Here is a 26938-nt window from a genome sequence, read left to right on the forward strand (position 1 = left end):
AAGTGTGTGTCTTTTGTCCATGTGTAGTCCTACTATCATCTGATATCCACAGAAGAATTTGTCTCCCTTCTATGCTGAACGTCTCAGAAAGTACTATGATCCAAGATACACACACCCACCCACCGACCCACATACACACCCACACAAGGGAAACTGAGCTGCCTGGCCAGACCACAGGAATTATAGGCCAAAGAGTGAGACATGAGAAATATTTCATCCTATGTTGTTTTTCTTCTCTCTTTGTCTGTCGTGGTCTCCACCTTTTCTCTGTACTGTATGTGGACTTACTGTAGCTGACTCAAACGTCAGTTTTATCTTTTGTCGGCGCTCTGCCCCTTCTCTCTGTCACTGTGTTGACAGATGTGTGTGTGTGTGTGTGTTCTGGGCTGAGTTTGAGTGCTGGTTACTCATATGGCACAAGCGTTCAGTCTGTTCTTGGAGGGTTCTCTGACTCTCACACATGAATAATGCAAAGTATCAAAGTATTAAAGCTTATGCATTATTCTATGAACGAGCCCACAGACATTAGCCCACAGTGCTGGATCAGGTTGAACACACACACACACACACACACGCTGTACATTTCCAACATTAGTATAAGTTGAGTCATCGCAGTCAAAGACGGTGAGATACAAAAAGACTTGTCTGTCTCGTAAGAGAAGGTCTAATAGAAACTCTTAACTCCAAAACAGGAAATCAGGGGATCGAAGTGTAGTCTTCAGGCCACATGCACTAACTCTATAAAGATGCACTTTTCCCCTTATTTTATTCCCTCCTCTCTTCTTCTCTTCTCCCTCTGCCTGTGAAATTATTAAGCGACAAACATTTTATTTCCTAAACCACTTGTTATGACTTTGATTTGAATCTGAATTCATACCTGATCCTGCTGAACTGTGATTTGAACATAGACGAGGAGGAGGGAGGCAGAGAGGTGAGAGCTGTGCTGCAGTGTGATTGGCAGGCTGACCCGTGTTCCCTCCCCGTCTCTGTAACTGCTGCCCCGATGGGGGAGTGTCACTATGGAAACACGGCTGCGTGCGTGCGTGCGTGTGTCTGAGAGAGAATGGAACTTCCTCCCCAGTCTGTCAGTTGAGTGTGTGGAGTTTTGGTGTGAGAGCAAGAGGGAGAGGTGTATCATGTAGTAAGAGACATGGTATGTAAAGAGTCAGGGTTTACTTCACACCTCCTTAAATTTATATATATGTGTGTGTGTGTGCTGAGGAATGGGTCCATCCAAGTTAGATGTCTGGATGAATTTTCTCATCCATCCCCGAGATAGTAGCTTTTGAAGGAGCTCTGTCAGTGTTTGTGTGTGTGTTTGTGTAGTTCCTATATGTAGAGTGAGCACACCGTGTCTTTCCTCCTCTGTGAGAGAGGAGCAGGATGAGCCTGAGGAAGAGGCTCTCCTTCAAGCGGGTCTGGAACTTCAATACAGTGAGTAGTATACACACACACACGCTCTCTTATTCACACACTCATAAGAGACATTTTACTTGTGTCGTTACTTACTTATTTATTTGTTTATTAGTGTCAATAGAAACAAACTGAAATACAACTGCGTTCCCTGATTTATTAGTCAAATGAGTCTGGCTGTTACACCACCCCAAAGTGTCACGAGTGGAAACACAAATTCAGCAGCAATTTTCCTGGTTGGCGGCAATTCAACCAGAACCATGGCTTAGCACTTCCCTGTTTTACAAATAACAAGGGAGAGCGACAGCAAGAGCGAAAACCTGTGCCGTTTCGGTCACTAAAAGTGAGAAAGACGGGCAGGGATGGAAGTATCAAGTGTGGAAGAATAAAGGGAATCCATGTCCTTCACACACCATATGAGAGAGGAAATAAATGGATGAAAGTGGCAGAGTGAAGACAGTGGATGGAGGATCTTGGGAAGATAAATCAGTCAGAAGTTAAAAATGAACAGCTCATCCTTTCTGGTGTTTTTAACAATAACTGGACATTGTGGTCACTGTCAAAGGGTGTGTGTGTGTTTAAAGGTGACGTGAGACAGGAGGAAAGACAGACTAACAGGAGTTTGCGTTGGCTCCAGGCTGTTTCTCTTCCTCTCAAAGCCAGATGTGTTCGGGGCCAGAGCAGGCGGTCGAGACAAAGAGATACAGAAACCGAAAACTGATTGAGAATAGTGGTGAAAGACAGAAATAGCTTTTTAACCCTCATGTGTTTTTTGTACGTTTCACCTCAAAAGCTTTAAAAAACAATGTGTAATGGCAATGGAACGGTGAGCTGAATCAGCGCTCTTTCACTTCATTTAATGCAGCGGAGAGTTTGTGTGTGCGCGTGTGTTTCAATCCGACTGCTGTTTACATCTGGTTCCCAGCTCTGTCTGCCTGACAGTCGTGAGTTTAAGGGTGTGAGCCAAGTGAGAGACATTCATCAGTCGCTCAGCCTCTGAGTCACCTCTCCTGTGTGGCTCCATTGTTCCAGGAGTGAACGTTATCTGCATTCCCTTTTTTTTTAGTCGATATTGATTCTTCATGCCAGAATTCCAGAGATGGTCACAGAGGATTTGACATGTTTCTTTATTAAATGCGTGGTTTGGGTCTGGTCCTCACTCCTGCAGAACCTGGTCTGACTTTTGGAATCTTTTTTCTAACCTTTACCTAACCAGCTAATTCACCTCATCCTTCCCTCTCACCGTTCAGACATGCTAAAGCTAAGCAAGGTTTTAATGGTTTTCCGATCCTGGCAGGTCTGACTGCTCCTCTCAATGGCAGCCACTATTCACCTCATATTCAAAAGTAAACACACAGGCATGCACGCACTGACGCAGCTTCCTCCTCGGTTGAAAGTGAGTGTGTTTCAGAGTGTTTGCCCGCGTGCAGTCGGGAAATCTGTGTTGTGAATTCTAAGTCACCTTTTAAGGACAGCGTGTGTCGTGTTGTGTGTGTGTGAGTTGTTCAGTTATAGGTGTGGCCTCCTGTCGCCGTGCCAGTGCTTACAGGCACTTGAGCAGACTGAAGAGATGCCCCCCCCCGCTCCAGTCTCTTTCACTAACACGCTAATAAAAGAGTGGATGCTTATTCCTTATATAAGGTGGCAGTTACAGCTTCAGTGATGGAGCAGCCGGGAATAGGTTCATCTGGTATAAACAGTGTTGTCTTTGTGTGTGTGTGTGTGTGTGTGTGTGTGAATGCTTGTGTTATCCCAAACTGTTTCTTCCATAGATAGACATATTTTACTTGATGTGTTACATGTTACTGACTGCTCTGTGTCACATTCTACAAAACACAAGAGCAGAAACTCAACACACACACACACAGGTTTGCACAGCTAACGTCCACTAATTTGGACAGACACCCTAAACAAAGTGTTATCCCTGACATTAACCATAACCTTTTCCTCAGAAAGTATTTTCTGCCTCATTATGACCAGGTTTTGGTCTCCATGAGGACTACTGGTCCTGACAAGGTCAGTGTTTATGCCAGGAAAGGTCCTTAAGAGGTAACACATACAAGCACACATACCTTACAGGGGATATATTGCAAACTTGAGGTCGAGAAGACTTTCATTGCTCTAACAATTGATATTGTGATGACAGTGAGAATGATGGACTGTAAATTGTGCCCCCGTGTTTAGGCAGAGTTTGAACCTGACGCTCACCAGGCTTCATAACAGATGATGTAAGCCATCCCTCTCCCACTAGTCACGGCTAATAAAGCCCAAGGGACCCGTTCACACAGTGACCAACCACTCCCTACACACACATATACACAAACTCAGTGTAAACAGAGCTGGCATGTGGTTTCAAGGTGACAATTTGTGTTTAGGGAGCTGAAAGGAGTAGGATGTACATAATTGAACATGTTTTGACCTGCAGACAAAACATGTGCAGAAAATCTGGTTATTTAAACTTCATGTAATCAAATAGGACACTTTTTTTTGTGCTTGTCCATGTCCATAATTCATTTTTGCTGCTGCAAATCAGATTTCTCCCCAATTCCAGAAACTATAATGAGCCACAAATACCAACAAGGGTTGAGTGCGTATGAAGAATGAACCTGGCCTTTTTAATTCCGACCAATTTTGTCCACGGCTATTGTGCAGACATGTGATTCAGCCCTCTTATCTTTAGTTAAAGTGGGTGTTGCAGTAACGTGTCCTCAGTGTAGAAATGTCCACAACACTTCCACTGTTTTCACTGCTCTGAGCACTGCACTTCCCACACCACCAAAATAATCATCCTGACAGAAATTATTCATTCTCTGGCCATTCCGAGATCTCCTTCAAGATACACCAGTAAATGAAAATGGGCAGTAGATAAGATATTATCTAATATAATAACATGTACAATTGTGTATTTGTGTTGTTGATCACACCATCAACAGTTGTGTGAGTCATTTATTAAGCATAACATTTTCTTAGAGCTTCTTAGAGTTTGATAATTACAGGGGGGGCGCGGGTCTAGTTTGTCTCCCAGAGAACAAGGAAAAATTCATCTTGAACTGTAAGGTATTATATTTAATTACTGCTCTGAAGGAATCCATATCATAATTGTGTTTCTCTCATGTATAAAAATAGTATCACTGCAGTAACGGCGGTGGAAAATCATCCCCGCCAGGCTTTCTACTCATGGTGTGCGTGCGAGTGCAATAGAAATGCAAATAATTGAACGAAGACAACCAGTCTGTATCATTAGAGTTGTCACTTGTAATAACTGCTGTTCTGTGTCACTGTCAAAGTGTCTGCCCTCCACGTAATGGCTTTTCATGCCTCATCTCAAACTGAACAAATGGCAAACAACGTGCGTGCGTGTGTTGACATGTTCATTGATAAGAAGAAATCATTAGCTACAGCTTTGTGCAGCTTTATTCTTTGCTACGCGCCCTGAGGGTTTGCTTGGAAACACTTATTTTTTCTTTTGTAACTTCTCCACTTATGTGGAAACCATAGCCGTCAGGCTTTGACACCACTGTGACACTTTTCTATGTTGATCTTATACATGTACTGAATGATTGGTGCCAACGCTGTGATGTGGCCGTACGTTTATATTGCCCGTATTGCTCTGGTTGTTTAGAACTTGTTAAGTTTGAAATCATGGAATCTGAAAGGAGCGCACATGGGGGTTTCTGAAGGCGCAGGACTCTGTTGCATGCTGCGCGTGATGTATCTGATACTATGATTCTATATTATCAAGGCGGTTACATTTTCCAGCTGAATGTGAATATGAGGTCAGGGCGAGGAATTGAGGGAAAGTTTGGAAAACCCCAATCATTCCCTGTGGCCTGTGAGGAATGACCTGGATCTGCCAGGAGAGGAGGAGGAGGAGGAGGAGGAGGAAGAGGAAGAGGAATAACAACTGGAATGACAGAGGGAAGGTTTGAGGATGGAGGTAGCGAGAAGGAGAAGTGGAGAAAAGGTAGCAAACAAAGGATGATGGGGAGGAGAAAAAAAGAACAAACTAAAGGAGTGAGTCGGAGAATAGTCTAGACGGAAGTTAGAGGCGCAAAAAGAGAGGAGAGGGGGATGTGGGGCCTCAATCAGGGGCCAAGCCTCTCCACCACCAAGTATGCCTGGAAGTGATCACAGAGCTGAGCACACACGCGTGCATATGTATCCACCAAAGAATGAAGCCTACAAACAAAAGGCATATCTCTAACAGATGTTGGCCATATGTATTCATACTGGAAGCAACACCCATGTAATACACATATCATATTGTAACACATGTGAAATACACACCAGACACCGGAGACAGAAAACACGCGGGAGATGTTTGGGATTTGAATCAGTGTGAGGCTCAGGTGACTCAGGTAACCTTTGGAGAAGGTTCACCCACAATCAGTTGCTATAAAGTCAAATCAAAAACTGGTGCCAACCGCTCCTCTTCATGCAACAGTCTGAAATATCTGATCCCAGTGATTATGCCTGCTGTGCCATGTGGCTCAGACAGACTGGCTCATGTGAGGAGATGGCCTAGATGCACATGAATCAGATCAGAACATATGCTGTGTCAAGAGGTCAATTTAGTTACATGTACTGTACATAGTGTGTGCATCAAAGCTCAGCCATAACATGACAGCATCTTTATTTGCTTCAATTATATATACATCAACATGACTGTCATGCGAAAGACAGTGTTAACACGTAAACACTTACTAACAGAGAAGTTTAAAAATGCATTTAAATAAAAACAAATGTCCGCTACATTCAAACCATTGTCAAACAAGTTCTCACTGTGTTGATTAAATATATCAGCTCCACACACAACTCTCTCCCTCTCACTCAGTGGAGCAGTGTTTTGTTTTCATGTCTGTGTGAGTGCCTCGTTTTATGTCACGACTGAAGACACAGCACAATCCATGTGCTCCATAAAGTTGCACTCACTCTGGCTAAAAATTGCCAATGAAAGGTTTCTGAAGTGGATCCTACTATTGAAAGTAAATCTGGACGTTTCGTAGGACTTCACTATCGTATTTTAATTTTAATGATTTTTGATTCTTCTTTCGAATGTGAAATCAAGTGCTCCCTGAAGAGCTACTATGCATATGTGCCTGCATGTGCAAACAGCAGCTGCTGCTGTTGCCTTCAACCCGCAGCTCCCAAGTTTCCTGGATGAAATCTGTATTATTAACACCGGGGCCGGCCCAAGCCTTTAAGCAGAATTTCATTTTGGGGCCCACTAAGTGAGCAATCTTTAACTCCAAAATAAGACCAAATAAGTTTATTATTTGGTTTTATTAGATTAAATTAAAATTAAAAAATGTTTTTCTCCACACACTACTGGGGACTCCCTGGTGATCTTATTTACCCAATGTTTTACATTTACAGCAGGTAACTCACCAAAGCACCATATGAACAAACATCAGAAGACTTCTTCCTCTGTGTGTCTGGTAAATACTCAGAATTCCACACAGGAGCTTTAAAGTTTTACACATGACTGTGCTCATCTCTGTCACAGTCAACATCATCGACTTCTTCTTGTGTTCAGATGCTTATGGCTTTTATTTAATTCTTAATTTATTTTTTTGTACACAGTGCACTTGCGTTACTTGCAGGTGCGCTCCACATCGGCAACATTGCCAAGTCAGCTGACATATGTACAGCAGCGTCTAAAGTTGTTTTTAGGGGGTTTCATGTGGATGAGGTCATTTCTTTCTTAGAATTAGAATTAGTTATTAGCAATTGGGGATTGGTTGCTTTGCTCAGAGGCACCCCAGCCCTTGTTCGGTGATTTGAACCGGTGACCCTCCAGTTACAAGTCCTTTCCTCTTGGCCATGGGCTGCCCTTGCAAAGCAATGCCGTGTTTATGGAAAACCATTGTCATGTTTCGGGGCCTGCAAACTTTAGTATGAAAAGATCTGTTTTTGTTCCCTTTCCACCTGAATAAATTCTATGTAGAGCGGCAAAACCTATCATAAAGATAAAATGTATCATGTTTTTTATGCAGATTGTTGCATTCATGAAATTTAAGAACTACAATAAGTTGTAGTTGTTTATACCCAACCTCTTAAAAAGTGGAGAGAAAAAAAGTTCTTACTAAAATAATTATGTAGACCTTGTCCTTTCGTTGTTTGTGGGAAATGAAATTTAAAGTAACCCACTTTGAAATAAATAAGACAATATTGGCATTGTATGTAGTTCATACAAACCTGAGAAAAGTATGTGGATCCAAAGAGGGACAGGACTCATATTTGAAGCACATGTTTGCCGAGTTTGGGGAGGTTTTCAATTTTGACATAGACATTGGATGTTTCAGAAGATAGTTTGGACACACTTTACTTCTGATTTGGAGAACCAGAAAATGAAGACACAGAAAATGCCGTTTTCAAATGAACATAATAAATTTTACAGTTAAGTGTTTCAGCAAAGGAAACTTAAGTTCATGAGAGTAGAAGGTTCTATCTCGAGCACTGGCTTCACTTTTAGTAATATCGCTGTTGGCAGTTTTCACTCACATGCCCTCTTAAAACTCCACCCTGTTATATATTACCACAGTTGTCTCTCCCTGCAGGAATAAAGCTATTTTAACTTAGGGTTAGTGGTTCTTATTTTTTTATACAATAATATTATTTTGGAGGATTTTCATGAGCGGTAGCACTTCCCTCTCCATTAGTAACGAAACATCTGTGAGGATAAAAGAATGGCGTGTGAACACCCTGCTGCTGCTGCTGCTTCTGCTCAGTGTTTAATCTGAATGTAATATCATAATGTATCATTTCCTGTCGGGCGTTTTCATCAGGACGCCAGTTGGTTTGGCTCTTCTTCATTTCGATTGCCAAAACACTAACAGGTGCCATTCAGTAACCCGAAATGAGGAAGAAACTACACGAGCTCTCAGGAACATCATTCACAGATGATGATGATCTCACAGAAACACTGAGTCATCTACAGTAGGAGATCCTTATGTGTCGATTCACTAACAATTGTATTTAAATAGTGTTTTTGTAGTCATACATTTATAAATTGCATATTCAGCGTATGCAACTAAAGATTATTTTCACAATCAATTCATTTATGGATTATATTCTCGATTTCTTGTTCCATCCATAAAATCACTGATCTGTGATTCCCCAAACCTCAAAATTAAAATGTTCTTTTATGTCTTTGTTTTGAAGTCAGATGTATTCAGTTTTAATGATTTAAGAAGCTGAAAAATCAGCAAGCTTGTTTTAATTATTTGAAAAAAAAAAACAGTTATCAAAGTAGGTGATTAACTTGATTAAATTGTCATACCCACTTCCATACAGCTGACACAGCCGCCATGTTGCCCAAGATCACATCGGTGTGATGGCGAGGGGTGCCGGGGATTGAATCCCTGACCTTTCAATTGGAAGATGACTTCCTCTCCCACTCATCCACAGCTGCTCCAAATTGCCATGTTTACTTATTTGTGTTTTAAAATAGAACTTCAACTTTTAAAGCAACATCACAGCACATCTGTCGTCTTCTATACAAAACCTTTCTTAAATGAGATGAGTGGTCATAAAGTCATTATCAAAGGTCACTGAGAGAGCTGGTCTAACATCAGCCAGTAAAAACGTTCATTCTCAGGGTAAAGGAAAACCAAAAAAACACCAAACCAAGGTTATTATAGTTAACAAAAAATATAAACTACAGTTAAACATAACATTCGTTATTTTGTCGCTCTAAAAACGAATTAAAGGAATATTCACCAATGTACATTTAGCTTTGTATTACTAGAATAGTGGTAGTATTTCTGAATAATTATGCTTCTGACCCTCAGTTTCCCCTGAGTCGAGAAATGTCTTCCTTCTTTGTTTTGTGAACTGACCTCCGATCGTTTTGCCACATCATTTCTTGAAAATATTATTTATTTCACATTTCTACTACATAGATGACCCAGTTTTACATCTTTCCCCCGGTGAACTATTCCTTTAAAACTAACTCAAACTATGACAACCTTGCGCCAAACTCTCCTTTCTCTTTATCCTTCTTCTTTCTTTCATATGACAAACTGCCCTGTCTTTGATTTTGTCTCTTTCTGGTTTGTTTCTTCTACTTTTTATTGTCTCCTTCCTTTTGTCTACTCTTTCCCTTTCAGTCTGTCTGAGTCACAGAGTGTTTCAACTATGTTCCAGAGTTAGCTACATTACTGATGTCTGTGTTGAATGATCTCATCCCAGCTCAGCATGTCTGGGATATGTGCGTGTGTGTGTGTGTGTTTGTAAGGAAAATGTGATTCAAGTCCAAACCAAGTTTCATTTAAACATGTGTTTGTGTAATGAAAAATAACCTGAGGGAATGTGTGACACACACACACACACACACACATATGTGTGCACACATACAGAGCAGTAATCTCCACCCCTAGGAGGAGGTTTTCTTGCAGAGCAAGCGCAGCCAGTTAACAGATGATCCCACCCACACACAAGACAATGAATGCACTAACCTCCCTGTGTTATGATGTGAAAGTGTGTGTGAGTGAGTGAGAGAGAGAGAGAGAGAGATAATTGGCCAGGACCTGTGAGAAACACCAGTCACTCAGTCTCCGTCTCCATGTGGCCAAAAGAACGTGCCAGGACAGCTGCCTCTTCGCCCTCATGTCATGTCCCAGCTTGTCTGAATGTGTCTGATGTGGGTGATGATTGATCCTAATCCATGTCTCTCTGTGCTTTTTTGCAGTCGGCCGCAGTCTCCGATGGAGGTGAGTAGACATACCACGTTCTTTACCTCTGACCACTGTAAATTCAGTCCCATCACTTCCTAATGTATTCAACTTAAAAGTATGTCTGGCATTATTGTGTCGGCTCACTTCTCCTGGTCACGTTCAAGCCCGCAGTGGACTTCACTACCGTGCGGTGCAATCATTAAAGTCACTTAAAAAGCAGGGAATCTGGTTTGACCTGTTCAACTTCTGCCTCACCTCTGCTTGCGTTCTGCTGACGATAAGCTGCAACCTAAAGATAGCCCCAAACTCTGTGAAGTAATAGCTGCACATGAGCACTTAGTAGTGTAGTGGCGTGCCATTTATAAGTCAGGCTGACATTTTGCTTTTATTAAATGATAACGAGTGTGTTTGTGATAGAGATATTTACAGAATGTGTTAAACATTGTCAGAACTTGTGCTCATAACTACACACATTGGATTAATGGTGGCGATGTTTTGGCAGAGTTGTGGTGTTGTGTGCGTTAACACAGAAGTCGTTGTGTCAAAAAGGTTATAAAATATAATGTATACATTTAAAAAAAAACGGGTGTTCTCTCTCAAAGCCACACACACCTGGCACAAACTCCAGTATGAAGTGGGCCTGCATTCATCTCAGAAATATCACACATCGTTCCAACGCAGTCCCCCAAATAACACAAGTGTGTGTCTGGTAACATGGCATCTATATATCTGCTGTTTTGTACCACATTTGGAGTTTTAATGTCACGATCATGGAATTTAGCTGATGACTAATAGTCGTGTAATTGTTTGATAGAATTCCTTTAAATGTCATGCTATAAGCATACAATAAGCCAAATGAAATTTACGGGTTTAACGTCCATACGGCTTTAGGTGAATATGCATTATTTTTTGTCAGAGAGTCGTTCCGTCCACACGGAGACAGCGTTTTAGGACCTGAAACGGTATTTTTTGAAAACGCTGCCCAGAGTGGGAAAATCTCAAAACGCTGACCTTGTGTTTCCATGCATACGGCACGCAGACGATAATTTAGGAAAACGATGACAGTGTTACCAACTACTGTCAATGAAAAGTCACTAAAGTCAGTCTAGATGTCATTAGAACACGTCATGTCTTTAGAGATTTCACACAAAAAGGGGTTAAAAAAAAGTGTTGAATCGTAAAATAAAGAGAGGAGAAAACTAAACCTATTTTAACTTGAATAAACAAAACAGATCAGTGATTGTAAATACAGTTAGATGGATCTCACTTCTTGACTTACAGTTCACTCACAGTTCTGTCCTGTCAGTGTTTGAGTCGTTTGTCGTCTTAACGGGGGACTTTTTTGAGAACGGCAAAGAAAAAGATTGGTTTACGCTTCGTGCCGTTTACGTCTGGACGTGGTCTTAGGGCCAAGATGCCGGTTCGGTGTGGATAAAAGACTTTTGCATATTCTCCCTAAAGTCTTTCTCGTGTGAACGAGCCCCAAGTCGATTAGAAATGGTGTTTTAACACCTCATTAGGTGCACATGAAAGACACAGTTTACTGTGGACGGCTGATAAAAGGAGGAGAGGAGGTGAGAAGCAGGACAAAAGGATCAACAGCAAACACGACAGCAATCAGCTCTCGTTTAGAGGTGTTAACAGTTCACACCATGTGTCTGTGGAAAGCTGACTCTCCTTCCTGAATGTCACGTGATAGCATATATGTGAGGTGGTTGTTCAAACTGTAACCTCATTTATTCATTTATTTAAATGAATCAAATAGAAATATATAAAGATTTTGTTTTCTCCTACCTTGATTTCAGTTTATAATGTAGTGGTATAATGAAGCATGTAAGATTTTTTTGTATTTCTATAAACTATGTTGCCTCTTTTCATAAATCTGATAACACAGTGACTAATGCAGTGTAGTAGAGGATGCATACAGCACAGCACATGGTGACAAACATACTCAGTCAAGGATAAATTATGAATTGAAAATTAAAGGAATTAAAGGAGCAACACAGTTCTAGAGAGAAATAAAAAGAGAAATCCTCAAAAGTGTGACAAATCAATCAAATAGGCTGCAACTATTAATCTGTCGATTATTTCCTCGTTTTAATCGAGTAATCGTCCATAAAATGTCAGAAAATGTTGGTCAGTGTTTCTCAAACCTAGAACAGATGATGTTCTCAAATGTCTTTGTTTTGTCCAGAAAACATAAACTGTTCAGTTTTAATGATGTCTCTGTTCTATTGGGCAAAGAAACCAGAAAATATTCACATTTAAGGAGCTGAAAAATCAGAAAACTTGTTTTAATTCCTTTAAAACACTCAAACCGGAACGATAAATCAATTGTCAAAATAGTTGCCGATTAATTTAGTAATCGAGTAATAATCGAGTACTAGTTTCAACCCCCAAATCAAACTCTTTATGATGACAGTTGTTCAGCTCATAAAATTTGAGAACTTGGGCGAAAGCTGTGCTTTAACAAAAAGTTACTGGGAATTCCTGGTGTCTCTTTGCATATTATAGTCTCTTCATTTGAAGAAGTTATTGATTGTGATGCATGAAGTTGAACTCTGTGTCAACATTCCTTTTATTCTTATATTGAAGGCTATTGTGTCCCCTTTGGAGACAGATCAATTTTTTTTACAATATGTGACGTATGTCTCTAAGTTTAAACCTTAGTCTGTGAGGAGTCACACTGCTGCCTGTAGTTACTGGCTGTCTCCATTTTCAGTTTCATTGAAGTGTTTAGTTTTTCAAAAAATAACAGATTTTTAACACTGTACTTAGGATTGTTTTAAATCACATTTAATGTCATACCATATTGCAACCACGAGTTATGATCGGTCACTGAAGTTGACAAATGTCTGCCCATTGACGGTCTGTTGATCTTTTGTCGGTCTAGAATGAGCGGTGTGTGTTTGTATGTTTGACTGTAGCTGTGTGAGGGCCACGGGCTCATTATCGTCCCTGTTGTGGCCTTTAACAAGGTCCTCATCAATATTTCTATATGTGTGTGTGTGTGTGTGTGTGTGTGTGTGCTGTGGTGTGGTGTTTTTATTTCTCACCTCACTCAACTCTGCATTATTGTCAAGTACAGCCGAGGATGCAACACATGCAGTTGCTCCATGGAACAACTGTGGCCTTCAGCCTGGAGCTGATGTCATCATGATCTTGATGCCTGTGTGTGCTTATATTACTGTACCTTCCTGAAAGTGTGTGTGTGTGTGTGTGTGTCTGTCTGTCTGTCTGTCTGTCTGTACGCAATGTACATTAAGCCCCAACTGTCTGTGGTCTCTGGTTCTCCAACATCTCTCCTTCATTCTCCCTCTTCTTCTTTTTATACACTCCTCTCTCTTCCTCTCCATAATGCTTTCAGCTGTGAGTGAGTGAGTGTTTATGCCGTGTCTTGGAATGAGTGTTCAGCCGAGTGTGTGTTGATGTGAGACGTCCCGATGGGCCAAGTTTGGATTGAGGGGCCTGAATTCACCTAAGAATTCTGCCTCTCTGGCACCACACAGGCTCTTAGCAGCTCTACCCAGGTGAGGCGAAAGCACTGGAGATTGTTCAGTAAAGTAAAAGCAGCTTTTAGGCACAGGGACGCGGTAATCTTTCAAATATTGACAGCCAAGGTCTTTGATGTTGGATGTCTGCGAGCTTCAAATTCTTTAAAGCATTACCAAAGTTAAGGAGGAGTCCCCCGATCTCAAGAGGTGGATTGTGTAGCGACCACCTGCAGGTTGTAGATTAGATTAGCTGACCCTGTGTGTATTGGCGTTGCCATTTGGTTGGTTCTCCATTACAATATAGTGTGAGACATGCCAATTAAATATCCATTTGCATATTTAGTGGCTCAAAGTTATTACACAGTTATGAAAACATAACGATGGAAATTCCCTTTTATTTTTCTGTGGATAGGTCCCCTTAAATCAAACGCACACATCTCTGTAACGTTTATATATTCATGACTAAATAAATGACACGGTAAAGAAAGGCTTGATGCACTCACATGTTGCTCTTCCCACACAACAAGTCTGAAGTAATGCATTTGGACAGAAAATGGCATGTAAAGTGGATAAGATAAAACCACACCATTCAACTGAATCAAATGTTACCAAATCCTAAATGTGGAGGGAAATGATGTAGCCCCGCCCACACATAAATAAACAAATCTCAGGCAAGATCACTTATATTAAGAAGCTGATGGAGGGGAAAAAAAGTTGAAAGTCCGTTCACTGCAGATGATGGGACGTCTAACAATGTAAAAATCCAGCCTCTTTTGAGGAGTGTGAACAACAAACATTATGATTATGCCATTGATCTGGGTTTTATTTAATTAGAAAAGCAAAAACATGTACGTCCCACCACAGGAAATCATGGAAAGAGACTCGGTTGTTATAGTTTGGTATGGATGTCATGATGTGACGTGATCTGTCTGTGTGACAGGTGACAGGACTCCAGTTCCTGTGACACTGAACAGGAAACATGGCTCAGAGAAGACTTGCATAAATGTTTGCCTCTCATTCACACTAGCAGATCACCTTTTTTGTAGTGGCTCAAGTTGGAGTCTGAGGAGTGGATGTTATAGATAGTAACCAGCCAGGATGTTATAGATAGTAACAGTGATGTCCTGTCATTGATAACATTACGCAGAGGGAAGTCGTACGAAAGCAGAAATCACTGTAATTACCCACGGAGTGTGACTTTGTTAATCACACAGGATTTAAGCTGTCGGCGGGACAGGATTCTGCTCCTTGAGTTTATTTACAACCAGGGTTCTCAAAGTGCGGTACGTTTAGCAACAGTGGTACACACAAGCCCCCTCTGGTGGTATTTGGAGGAAAATACAGAAATACTGTTCTGCTGTATATACCAGGGTATGTGATCACAGTGGAGCTGAGGAAGTTTGACTGGAGTGTGAAGACGATGAAACTAATATATAAAATTTTCACCTTATCTCTCTCTCCATCTTAATCTAATTTCACTAAACCAGTGTGTGTGTGTGTGTGTGAGTATATGTGAGGAAGATGAGGATGATGAGAGAGCAAATGATCTTATTGGGAATAAATTTGCCTCCTGTGAAAAGTCTGTAGCTGACTTTGCTCGGCCTTTTTACACCACTGTATTTTGATGTTGGTGATAACAGTGTTACTTCAAGATACTCAATAATTTCTCAGGTGGTACTTTGAATAAAAAGTTTGAGAACTTTGTCCATGTTGGAATGCTCCTCGGCAGCAGCCCCACTAGGATGTGTGGTCCCACAATTTTGAGCCCCTGACCTTAAAACCAAAGTCTCAATCAGTTGAATTTTCTTAGTCTTAATGAAAAGAAGACAGAAATCACTATATTTGTTAAAACTGGGTCTTGATAACATCAACTAGCCTGTTATAGCCATCCCTTTGTCAAGAATCTTAGGCTGATCTTTGTCAATGATTTTAAACAGATGAGCTTCGATGTCAAAACCAGCCCCTTCCCACTGAGGCCCCTTGCGTCTTCTCTGCGCATTAGTTTTATCTGGATTTAGACGCCCAGTTGTTAGTTCAGCAGCCCTGAGGCTCCTTTACTGTAGTTACTCCCCTTTTCTTTGTGCCGCTGTCTTCCTGCTTGTCTGTCACAAAGCTTTTCTTACATGCATTAGCTGTGTTTACAGCTGATCATTCATGCACAACACTTTTGCACAAAAAATGCAATGCAGTTTAGCACTGTACAAAACAATGCACTTGTAAAAATAGCAAGTTAAATACTCTTGAATCCCTCTTTACTTCTGTTGTTGTGTTTTCTTAGGCCATAGGAATTTAGACACAATTGATATTAAATCAATTAAATAATCTAGGCCATGTCATAATAAAATCATATTGTTTTAAACGTGTGCGTAGAATTCAGGTACAGATATATATATATTATATTCATATATGTATATATATGTATATATATATATATATATATATACATATATATATATACATACATATATATATATATGAATGAAGATCCCTTCTACTGTACAGCTGTTTGAGATTGTGTGGATGTGTGTGTGTGAACAGAGCTGAACAGCGTGGAGCTGCAGGGCTGCAGCAGCGACAACAGTCTGAACAGTAACGCCAGCCTGCCCAGTGTCCAGAGCCACCGGCGCCACACAGAGAGGAGAGTGGCCAGCTGGGCTGTCTGCTTCGAGAGGCTGCTGCAGGATCCAGTGGGAGTCCGCTACTTCTCGGTACGTCAAACAGCACATGACTTTTATCTTGTTGCGGAGTCAACAATAACCCCAGGTTAGCCTCTGTGCGGCAACATAACAACTGGGTTTGTTTGTGCCAGACAGTGTTGGCAACACTGTCACATGACAAGAAAACCTACAAAAGCCACGTTTGAAATGTAAAGTGTGCCATATCATTTTTGGACACGTCTAATGCATGTCCTCAGGTGATTTGTGGCCACATTCTCCCCCAGTCTGTCCTCAGGATGTGTTAGAGACGGCTTCCTCCATTATCTGACCATAGTTTTACACTTCCCAGCAACCACATGTGGATTTAGTTATAACAACTGCCAAGATCTTAACACAGCAGCATGATTAGAGCTTTAATTCACTCAGCTCCTCCCTCTTCTCTCTCTACGTGTGATTTTCATGATCTCTACTGGTCAGTCATTTACCTTTTTTTTAGAAATGACGTCAGTTTATATGTAACAGTGCACCGCAGGTGAAGCCAGATCTGATCACATGTGGTCACAAGACGCATCCATGACACGTACACATGTGAACAGCTGTACTTGCGGTCCCTGTAAAGCAGTGGCTGAAACAAATATATATAAATGTAGAATAAAGAATTATGGAAGAATTATGGAATAAAGACTGAAAACTGTTTCTCTCTTAGCTGTGTCTAAAAATATGGCGTGATGACTAGACTGGATACATATTTAGCATCACACCGCCAATGGGGGGAGACAAGCGGGTCAATTGTCCTAGGCCGCCCATGGTAGAGGGAGGGGGCCCTGAAGTGGGCCCTCCAACCATAAAACCATTAAAATAATAATTGTTCAAAATAGGCCTATTTGTGGAAAGAATGTGTAGAATTGTCCTTGAAATAGAGGTGGAGAACACCCCCACCCCAAACACAAAAATGGTTTGGCCACTGACACAACGTTTGACTTCAGTTAATTTATCCCGCTCGAGTAAAATGTCAAAATGTCTGGTCAGCGCATGTCCGGTGCACAGAAGAGAAAAAAGAAGAGAAGAGGGAAGTAGAGGCATGAGGGATTGTCCAAAAAAAGGTGATGATGAGACCAATTATTCAGGCTTATTTTGTCTACCATGGTTTTCTCCTATCAAGAAGAGACAAAGTCAACTAGTGCACTAAATTCCACAGATGGAATGAAAATATCCAATATAAAAAACTTTATGAGAGGAGGAAGGGGAAAAAAAGAAAAGAAAAGACAGTATGGAGCAGAGAGGAGGAGAGCATGGGAGAGAGAAGAGGGAAGGAGGAGGAGACAGAATACAGTATCAGCCCTGTTTTTAAATGGTAAATATTCATTTATTTCCGACTAGTGTCAGAATATCTCGTCCTCGGCACAGGCAGGACTGTCAGCTGGCCTGTTTAGCATAACACTGTAATGATATGAAAATCCTCAGCACCTACTGCTTGTTAGCTGAGGTGTCTTTGTCTTGAAAATGTGTCTTCCCTGGATACAAAATCACACAGAAAAGCTCTGCCACTGTACACTGTGTGTGTTCACTATGCCGTTAAACTGCCGCCAAAATGGTGAAAATGTCAATTTCTTTACTGATTTGTTGAACAGGAAGTTTAATTATAGTGCATTTACATCTATATTCTCTTCAAACACTGACAAAAGGCAACAAAAATGAATAAAAAAAAGAATATGTTCGTGAAATGTTCCCTCCCATGTTTGATCCACCTTTTCCCTCTCACGACAGGAGTTCTTAAAGAAGGAGTTCAGCGAGGAGAATATCCTGTTTTGGCAGGCCTGTGAGTTCTTCAGCCACATCCCGGAGAATGACAAGAAGCAGGTAACACGTGCAAGACATTATTTGGCCACAGAATGCATCCTCAATTGTAACCATCTAACAATAATGAGCTCAATCTGTGAGCCGTTAACCCGCTCCCATTTCCCCCCCCCCTCTCTCTCACCATGTTTTATTTGAACTGAACAACCTCTCCATCACCCTGCAGCTCTCTCAGCGTGCCAGGGAGATCTATAACAGCTTCCTGTCCAGTAAAGCCACCACACCTGTCAACATAGACAGTCAGGCTCAGCTCGCCGATGACATCCTCAACGCTCCCCGACCTGACATGTTCAAGGAGCAGCAACTGCAGGTGGGGACTGCACCGAATACACACACCAACCCCATTTACATTTAAGTATTTAACAGACACGCTCATCCAAAGCAACTTACAAAAGAGGAATAAGCTACACAGAAGAAGTCTTGGAAAGAAATCCACTAGATAGGAACGGTGGACTGACAGAGAGTGAGAGTGCGAGAGTGGATCCAAGTGCAGAAGAAGAGGTCGTGAGTGCTAGGACACTGGGTTTTCCAAAAGAGTCTTGAAGATGTTCTGGTAGTGCTCGGTAGGTCATTTCACCAGCATGGAACGGCACACGGAAAGAGTCTGGATTGTCTTGGACAATCCTTCGATGAACGGAGTAGTCGAGGGGTAACAGAAGTCTTTATGGGAGCATTTAAGTAGCGATGAGATGATTCTAAACTTCCTCATGAGCGGGACACGAGAAGACTCTTACCTTTAGAGAGTCAAATGTGCCAAATGTACTAGTATTACAGCACTGTGTGCTCAAAGAGCATAAGGTCTACTCTTCCTCTGAGCCTGCTGTCGAGCATCAGGGATGTGAATGGCTTCTGGGGGGGTTCCTGAAAAGCTCTATTGATTTCACCAGCTGAGCTCAGATGTTCAAACTCAGATAAGAGTCACAAGGTTGGCCACATACTGACACCCACAGTGTTTTTACAATTCAAACACACACACACACACACACACACGATCAAGATCTTGTAGTGTAGTTTATTTATGTCAGATTATCATACAGGTGGTGGACTATAATATAAATGTGCAAAATACATATATATCTCTGCTGTGACGTGCAGAATATGATGTTAATTACACGTCAGGAGAGACTAAATGACCTCTGCAGTCGGGTACATCAGGCATCATTGATGTATCAGCATATCGGATATCGGCAAAAAGTCCAATATCGTGCATCTCCCAGTCCCCTGATTCGTTCGTCCCTTCCTGTCCTTTAGATCTTTAACCTGATGAAGTTTGACAGCTACACCCGCTTCCTCAAGTCTTTGCTGTACCAGGAGTGTATGCTGGCGGAGGTGGAGGGCAGGCCTCTGCCTGACCCTTACCACATCCCCAGCAGTCCCACCTCCAAGCACAGCACCACCGGCTCCGACCGCTCCAACCTCTCTACGCCCAAGAAGGTAACAACAATTTGAATCAATTCATTTTGGGGATTGTCTGTTTGTGTCAGTTCTGATCAACAGTCGTCATGCGCACCTGTCCTTTGTGTGTTACAGGAGGACAAAAAGAGCAAATCTGGTCGGTCTTTGAATGACGACAGCAGGGACGACTCGGGGGACCGGAGGAAAGGCATGTTCTTCTCCTGGTCCCGCAACAGGAGCTTCGGCAAAGGCCCCAAGAAGCGGGAGTTGGCTGACTTCAACTACAGTCAGTAGTTTTTGCCATTACATGAGTTCAGTCTGTGGAAAACAGCTTCTATGTGAAAACAACTGCACGAGGGTTCAATGGCGCACAGCACACAACTGCAGCTGAGGTTTAATCAATTGCAGTTTGCTGAACAATGAAATCACAATGAGGGGCCATATGTTCAATAACACTGGAAGCAATCCTGCTATTTAATTCATGTGAGAGGGTTTTATGTTTTTAAAAATGAACCCAGTCCATGTTTGATACAGCAGTTTGGAATTTGGAACACTCTCGCTTGTTGTCTCTGTTATACAGACACTCATAGCTTTAATATCTTTCAGATTTCTCTGGCAGTAATGGTCGGCGTGAATCACAGGGTTCCTTGTCATCGGGAGCCAGTCTGGAGCTGGGGCCAGCAGGATCAGCGAGGAATGAGGTCAGCCCGGGGAGTGACATCACCACACGATCAGTTTAGACTTTCCCATCATGGCCGGTTGATTGATTGATTTAGAGTATTGTCTGATTTCTTCTGCTTGTCCCATGATCTGTCTCGTTGTTTTAACACCGTCTTTGTCTCTGTCTCCTTCACGCAGGGTGATGTTCCCCGAGGTGCAGTAACAGTGTCATCTGAGCGCGGAGGAGGCAGCGCCCCCTTGAGGCAGTGTAACATAAGCTTGCCGGACGGCTCATGTTGTCCCGTGCCGCTGAGGTCTGGCGTGTCCATCAGGGACTTACTCCTGGGCCTTTGTGAGAAGCTCTGCATCAACTTGGCAGCTATAGACCTCTTTCTGGTTGGAGGGGAGAAGGTATTTCACGCCGCGTTAAACCACAGTCACTGAAGCAGAAAAATCATGATTAGATCTGGTTCATGTTTCTCTCTCTTCATAAATTGTTTTTTTTTTTTTATTAAAGTTGTCTTAAAACTGCACTAATCATTATTTATATATGAGCACATTACAGTGTGACTCTACAGGGAAGTCTTATTTAGAGTTTTAATGCTTTTCAAATGATTGTTTTGGTTGTAAGCGCTTAACACACGAGTCACATAAACTTCATATTTCAATACTACAAATGTTGTGTTAAAAGGTGAAGTTTTTTTTTATCAGTCAGAGAGCAGCAGTTTCTTCTTCTTTCTGGTCCTTGTGAAGTTAACTTCAAACTTTGCTGTTTTGCTCTTTCTTTCTTTTTTTTTGTTATCAGCCACTTGTTTTGGACCAAGACTGTATGACATTATGCTCTCGGGACCTCAGACTAGAGAAACGCACACTCTTCAGGTACAGTAGCGTACAGGGTCACACAACTCTGAATTGTCAGGTTACTGCAACAGAAACCTACGAGAAAAAAATGCTGACTCTGTTCTCTCCTTCTCCAGACTCGACTTAGTCCCTATCAACCGGTCTGTGGGCCTGAAAGCTAAACCCACCAAGCCAGTGACAGAAGTCCTCAGGCCTGTGGTTGCCAAATACGGCCTGCACCTCTCTGACTTGGTAGCACGCATCGTAAGTCATTCAGTCATTTTTGTCGGTTTAAAGTCTTAGTTATAGTAAGGCGCTGTTTGCGTTTTGACTACTTTTCGCTCATGAGTTTTTGATTGCAGTCTAATTGGTTGATCATCTTTCCGTGAAGCCTTGTTTCCACCGAGTGGAACGGTACTGCGCGGTATTTTATTTGCGTTTCCGTTAGAGCTGAAACAATTACTCGATTAATTAATTATTATATGTTATATATTGATTATTAATCAATTACTAAGTTAACTGTCAACTATTTTGATAATCAATTCATCGGTTTGAAGCTTTTTTCACGACAAATCCTTAAATGTGGATATTTTCTTTTGTTTCTTTGCTCCATATAACAAAGAAATCATTAAAACTCTGGTAGACAAAAACAAGAGATTTGAGAGGTTTGACAAACACTGATCCACATTTTTTAAGTTTTCTGATATTTTATGGAGCAAACAATTACTCCATTAATCGATTATGAAAATAATCCTTAGTTGCAGCTCTCCATTCCCAAACTGTCCCATTCTTTAGACCCTTCCCTTGGTGTACCATTCAAAATGTTGACAAAGACCGTTGACCACTGGATTGGGTATTGAAAGGTAAAATAAAATCCATTGTATTAAGTGTGTGTGTGTGTGTGTGTGTGTGTGTGTGTGATGCAGAGTGGGGAGTCAGAACCTTTAGATTTAGGTCTTCCTATATCCAACCTGGACGGGCTGCGTGTGGTGTTAGATTCAGCAGAACACACTCCTGGAAAGGGTAAGGAACGCACAAGCAGTTTTTGAAAACATTTAACATTGTTCTTGTATCTGTATTTGTGTCCTTTATCGTTATTTTTGCATCACACTCGCAAATTCTGCTTTCTCTCCTTCATTCAGCGGACAAACAGAAAGTAGGTCCGTCTAAGAATCTCTTCTCAGCCTCGACAAGTAGAAACCAGTCGACAACAGTAAGATGTCCTCCGACTTTTTTTATTTTTAACTATTTTCTTCCTGCTCTGGAATGTTCTATAACCCAGCCAATGTCTCCACTTCCTGGTTGAAGATGTCACGCTACTAAGTGTCTCTCTTGCTGTCCTCAGTCACCCATGTCTGTTTGCAACGTGTTCAAAAAAAAACCCAAAACGATTCAGGTGTTACCATGTGTGTGTTTCTGGCTATGTGTGACTATTTGTGCACTTTTGCTGTGGGGGCCGAGAGCCTCGTCACACTCACAAAGGTTCCTCATGTCCCCGTCACTGTGGTCTGCCTGTGGCCGAATGCATCATGGTCTTTGCTCTCTGGTTTGCTGGTTCTCTTTCTTCCATAACAAAACAAACACGACTGACCGGAAAAGTTCAACGATATAACCCCCCGGCCTTGCAGACTCGCATCTGCTGGGTCTCTCTATCGTCAAAGGCTCCTCGTTAGAGATGCAGTTGGTGGTGTGGTGGTGGTCGCTCTCTCACATCTCTGCGATGTGTTGTTATTTGGTTTTCACCTGTGAAAATGGTCATTTATTCATTTCGTGAGGCTTCATCTCCCACCGTAGGGGCAGTAGCGTGGCTTCTAGTGTGTAGTTAGTTCTCTCTGTGGTGATGTGGTGTGTGTTTTTCTTTGCCTACGTGTTGGTCATGCCTAGTATATGGTTATTTAAATTAAAAAAACACCCCTCTTATCTTTTGTATGTATGTCTAAGTTAAACCAGGTCATTTTTGCAGTGAATGTCATTGATTATTAAAACTGTAGTGCATAACTTTTAAATATAAACAAATGTCCACTGCATTCAAACCATCATCGGATTAGTTAAGATTTGTGGCGCACAAAATACCTCGCAAATCTTGCCAGGGACATCTGTGCACCCTGAGTGCATTTGTAGTATTGTAAATAAAAGGAGAGAGAGCTGCACAACAGACTTGTGTAGGGCTGCAACGATTACTCGATTGCTAGTGGATCACTGAATGAATCATCATCTAATTAATCAATAAATCATCAATTAAAACTGAATAATTCTGGTTGGTGGTTTGGGAAACACTTTCAACATTTTCCGACGCTTTATGGACCAAACGATTAAAAAACAAACGACACAATCATGGATTATGAAAGAAATCATTAGTTGCAGGACCAGACTTCTGGTTTCTGGCAAATGATATTAGACAATTAAGTTGGGCCATTTGCTTTGATTTAACACAGAAACATGGTTACAGAGCTTCCTCCCGTTGTTCACAGTTTCAGGAGTGTTTATTCCATTCTACTCTATTCTCTAAAGTAATGAAAATGCTCTGTTGTGGGGCTTTTCCATTCTACAGTTGTAGCACTGCTCGACTTGAATGGACTCAACTCTATTTTCCATTTGTGATAGTACCTGGCACCCGCTGCTTTTTTTTGACACGTGTTCTGGCGAGGTTTTCCCAATTGAGCTTAGCCGATACGAAAATGATCACGTCAACAGACTGCCGGCCACTGATTGGTCAGAGAGTGTCGTCACCGGACAAAGAAAAACCCACCAGACCATGTTACGAGTGGGTTACAGCGAGCGTAAATGGCTGTGGTGTGTCCACAGACCGAGTGCGGCGTCACCTTGATGTCCTCCATTGTCGCGTATGAAACATACGTCACAGCAGTTTTGCTGTGCTATGGCGACCCCGCCCACATTGAGGAGGTACTATGACGTCATGGAGAACGACGCGCGTGATGCCAAACTGAGTCGAGTAGAACTGCTGTAACTGTATAATGGAAAGTGCTGCTTGTCAGAGTTCATTGTCACTGGAAGTTACGCACTGCAGCTTTAATCACACGAGTCAAATCATTTCATAAGTCATTATCGATCTTATTTCAGTTGTCCCTCTCCAAAAAAAAAAAATGTCTCCATCATTGTCATTAGTAGCATTAGTTCCCACGTGTTGCCATTGCCTGTGCCCATACTTGCCCGTCATGACTCACCAGGGCTCTAACGCCCTGCTCCGCTCTCCTTGTGGCCCTCAGGGGGAGGACAGGTCATCAGGGAAAACAGGTTCAGCCCACCCCCGTGGGGAAAATGGCAAGGCCAGGCAAGGCCCTGACCCAAGAGGCCTGGTCTTACCCAACCACTCTGTCTCTCCGCACAAGGCTCCGGAAAAAAGAAAGCAGAAAAAGATTAATATAGACGAAGCTGAAGGTAAAGACTGAACAACCTCTCTCTCTCTCTCTCTCTCTCTCCCTGCTGTGATCACACTAACCCTTTTGCCTGTTGGCACTGATGCAGAAGCAGCACCAAAATGCTTTCAAAGCTAGCTAGCTACATGTAGTCTTCCGCTCACACTGAATGTAGCTTTGACTTGTCTCACTGATAAAAGCACACCCTCCTCTGCATGTTTACTAAATGACCATCAACGTTTTCAACGTGTTATTTTGTGTGATTATTCATGTGTGTCCGTGTGTCCGTGCAGAATTCTTCGACCTCATTTCCAAAGCTCAGAGCAACCGAGCAGACGACCAGAGAGGCCTGCTAAACAAAAGCGACCTGCAGCTTCCAGACTTTCTGCGCCTGTCGCCAGTGGCAACTAACCAGGCTGCACCTCCTCCCTATGACCCCGAGCCCAGTTGCTCCACCCCTAATTCCCGTCATCCAAACAACGGCAGCTTCCCTAGCAGCGGTCGCCGGGGCAATAAGACAAACATCAATGATCGAGGTGGAGGCGGCTGCGGTGGAGGCGGCACCCACTTGCTCAGCGCGAGCCATCAGTCCCAGAGTTTGGACTCTGCACTGGGCACTGAGAGTGGACAGGGGAGGAAATCCAGACCACTCCCACCGTTCCCTGGCACCGTCTCCCCCATCCACCCCCAGTCTAGCAGAGGAGAACCGGTCCAGATGCCAGAGGAGGACACACTGTCTGATCTGACTCTGGTAGGAGAGGGGGACATCAACAGTCCCAGCCTCAACTACGTCACTCCCTCAGCCCTTCCCTGCAAACCCCGACCCCAACAGCAAGCGCAGGACGGTCGGCCGAGCTCAGGTACCTTTCCAGTGTGAAACTTCTGAACTTTCTCCTCTGCCCTTCACCTGACTGCAAGCGGGTTTGGAGAGCGACCCCCCCTGAAGTCAGTCTGAAGATCCTTGTCGGCCACTCGTCTGTCTGTGGCTGAATGCATCCACATCTCCTCTGTTGCCTCATCAGTGCCACAACATTCACTTCACCACGTCACATATTTCTAAATAGTGTAAATATACAATAACTAATGTAAAATACCATACAACAACAACAATAATAATAATAAAAAAACAACGAGTGTTCATATAATTTATCATTGGATATAGTGATATATCAGTGGAGATACAGTATAGTTGTTAATATTGTAACATGTGCCAGCGTGTACTGTGACACAGAGTGAGAGAAGAGGAAAAATGGATGCATGAGGTTTGAAGAGAGTTTTTTGGAATTTCCCCGCATGGTGTGTATCTGTGTGAACTCTCGAGAGGACTTGCTGTGGATTTGTCTTTGGAGGCGTAAACCGAACGGACAAGCTCAGGATGAAAATGGTGATGACCAGTGCCAAACACCCCCTCCCCCCACTGTGTACAGAATCTATCAATGCACTTTAGCCAATTCCATTCATCATGTTCGTAAGATTTTTATCCAATTTAAAAATCAAATCAAATTTGATTTGAATTCAGTCACTTAAGTAACCCCCTCAGGAGGTCGGTTTCCATGCAGCAGGTGGTTTAGTAAAACGCTAAAATGACGTCTGCTTCTCTTCCGTCGTGTGTGATGGAGGCTACAGTGCTGCTCCTGCCAGTGGATCATCGTGTGTTTATTTACAACTCATTAATGATGTTTTTGAGCTCACCGCGCACACACACACACACACACTGACACAGTGGGGCCCGGGCCCCATAAATACAAGCAGGAACACAGCGTTTATTGCTCAGCTGTTGTTTATCGTATCAAACACAGGACATTCTGTGTTTGCACCTCTGTTTCTCTATAGACTATAAATACACACACACACACACACACAGTACACGCTTGCTCTGTGAAGAAACAAAAGGTCCACAAACATCTGCACCCAGGAGTACATGTACAACTTGTCTTCATCTTTTCCATATTCCTTGCTTTCTTGCCACATTCCAGCAGTTTGTTTTTAGCCGAGGAATTGGACGCACCGTGTCGGAACTGTTTCAAGTTTTAAAAGGTTTTTACTGTTACTTTAATCTGTGCTATTCTTCTCAAGAGAACATTAATTTATCCCACGTCCTTTCCATTTTTACGCTCAGTTAAAAAGTATTAACTTTTGTACATAGTCTACGTTGTGGAAACGGCCGCCGTCGTTGTTGTAGTCGTTTTGTGAAATTGCAAGGCAGCCACGCTGCTCCTTCAGTTGTGTCACAGTAGAAATGAATTCTCCTCTGTTCAGTTGACTGTACTGTCTGTAAATAGATCAAATAAATGTTTCAGAGATATAACTCGCGCCATAGAGCCTCATGTGAGTGGCCTCTTTTCTTAGCCCAGTTCACAATGAACAGATTTATTCTCTTCAATTTGTGTCTTGCTCTCATTTGTCCTTGGATCTTTTTTTTTTCTACATGTTTTTTTTTTTTTATGCAGAAGGAAGGGGTGCAGTTTTATTTCCATCACAGTCTCCTGATAGTCAGGGCCGGCCCAAGCCTTTATGAGGCCCTAAGCTGAATTCCCCACCACCTCGGAGTAGCTGCTGCTTGACTA

The 26938-nt window shown here is 42.3% G+C and overlaps 1 protein-coding gene across 2 annotated transcripts; it reads left to right on the plus strand.

Annotated features, from left to right (window-relative positions):
* Window positions 1–1073: 1073 nt before the first annotated feature.
* Window positions 1074–26692, plus strand: LOC122761081 (regulator of G-protein signaling 12-like). 2 transcript variants are annotated; one of them, XM_044016302.1, is made up of 15 exons: window positions 1078–1434; window positions 10106–10127; window positions 16124–16293; window positions 18010–18102; window positions 18266–18409; window positions 19351–19533; window positions 19630–19780; window positions 20101–20195; window positions 20353–20565; window positions 20960–21033; window positions 21132–21258; window positions 21921–22017; window positions 22137–22207; window positions 24222–24393; window positions 24665–26692. In XM_044016302.1, exons 1-15 carry the CDS (start codon window positions 1384–1386, stop codon window positions 25246–25248), a joined length of 2247 nt encoding a protein of 748 aa, XP_043872237.1. In that variant the 5' UTR covers window positions 1078–1383; the 3' UTR covers window positions 25249–26692. The 2 variants fall into 2 exon arrangements, with proteins under 2 accessions (XP_043872239.1, XP_043872237.1); XM_044016304.1 differs by lacking the exon at window positions 24222–24393 and having other exon boundaries at window positions 1074–1434; window positions 24665–24805.
* Window positions 26693–26938: the final 246 nt, after the last annotated feature.

This window comes from Solea senegalensis, unplaced genomic scaffold (assembly GCF_019176455.1).
Source record: "Solea senegalensis isolate Sse05_10M unplaced genomic scaffold, IFAPA_SoseM_1 scf7180000014327, whole genome shotgun sequence".
Lineage (NCBI taxonomy): Eukaryota > Metazoa > Chordata > Actinopteri > Pleuronectiformes > Soleidae > Solea > Solea senegalensis.

Coding starts and splice junctions, on each gene's coding strand:
- LOC122761081 (XM_044016302.1), top strand. CDS start 1,384: ATGAGCCTGAGGAAGAGGCTCTCCTTCAAGCGGGTCTGGAACTTCAAT. Junction 1,435..10,105: donor GGGTCTGGAACTTCAATACA/GTGAGTAGTATA, acceptor GCTTTTTTGCAG/TCGGCCGCAGTCTCCGATGG. Junction 19,534..19,629: donor ACCTCTCTACGCCCAAGAAG/GTAACAACAATT, acceptor TGTGTGTTACAG/GAGGACAAAAAGAGCAAATC.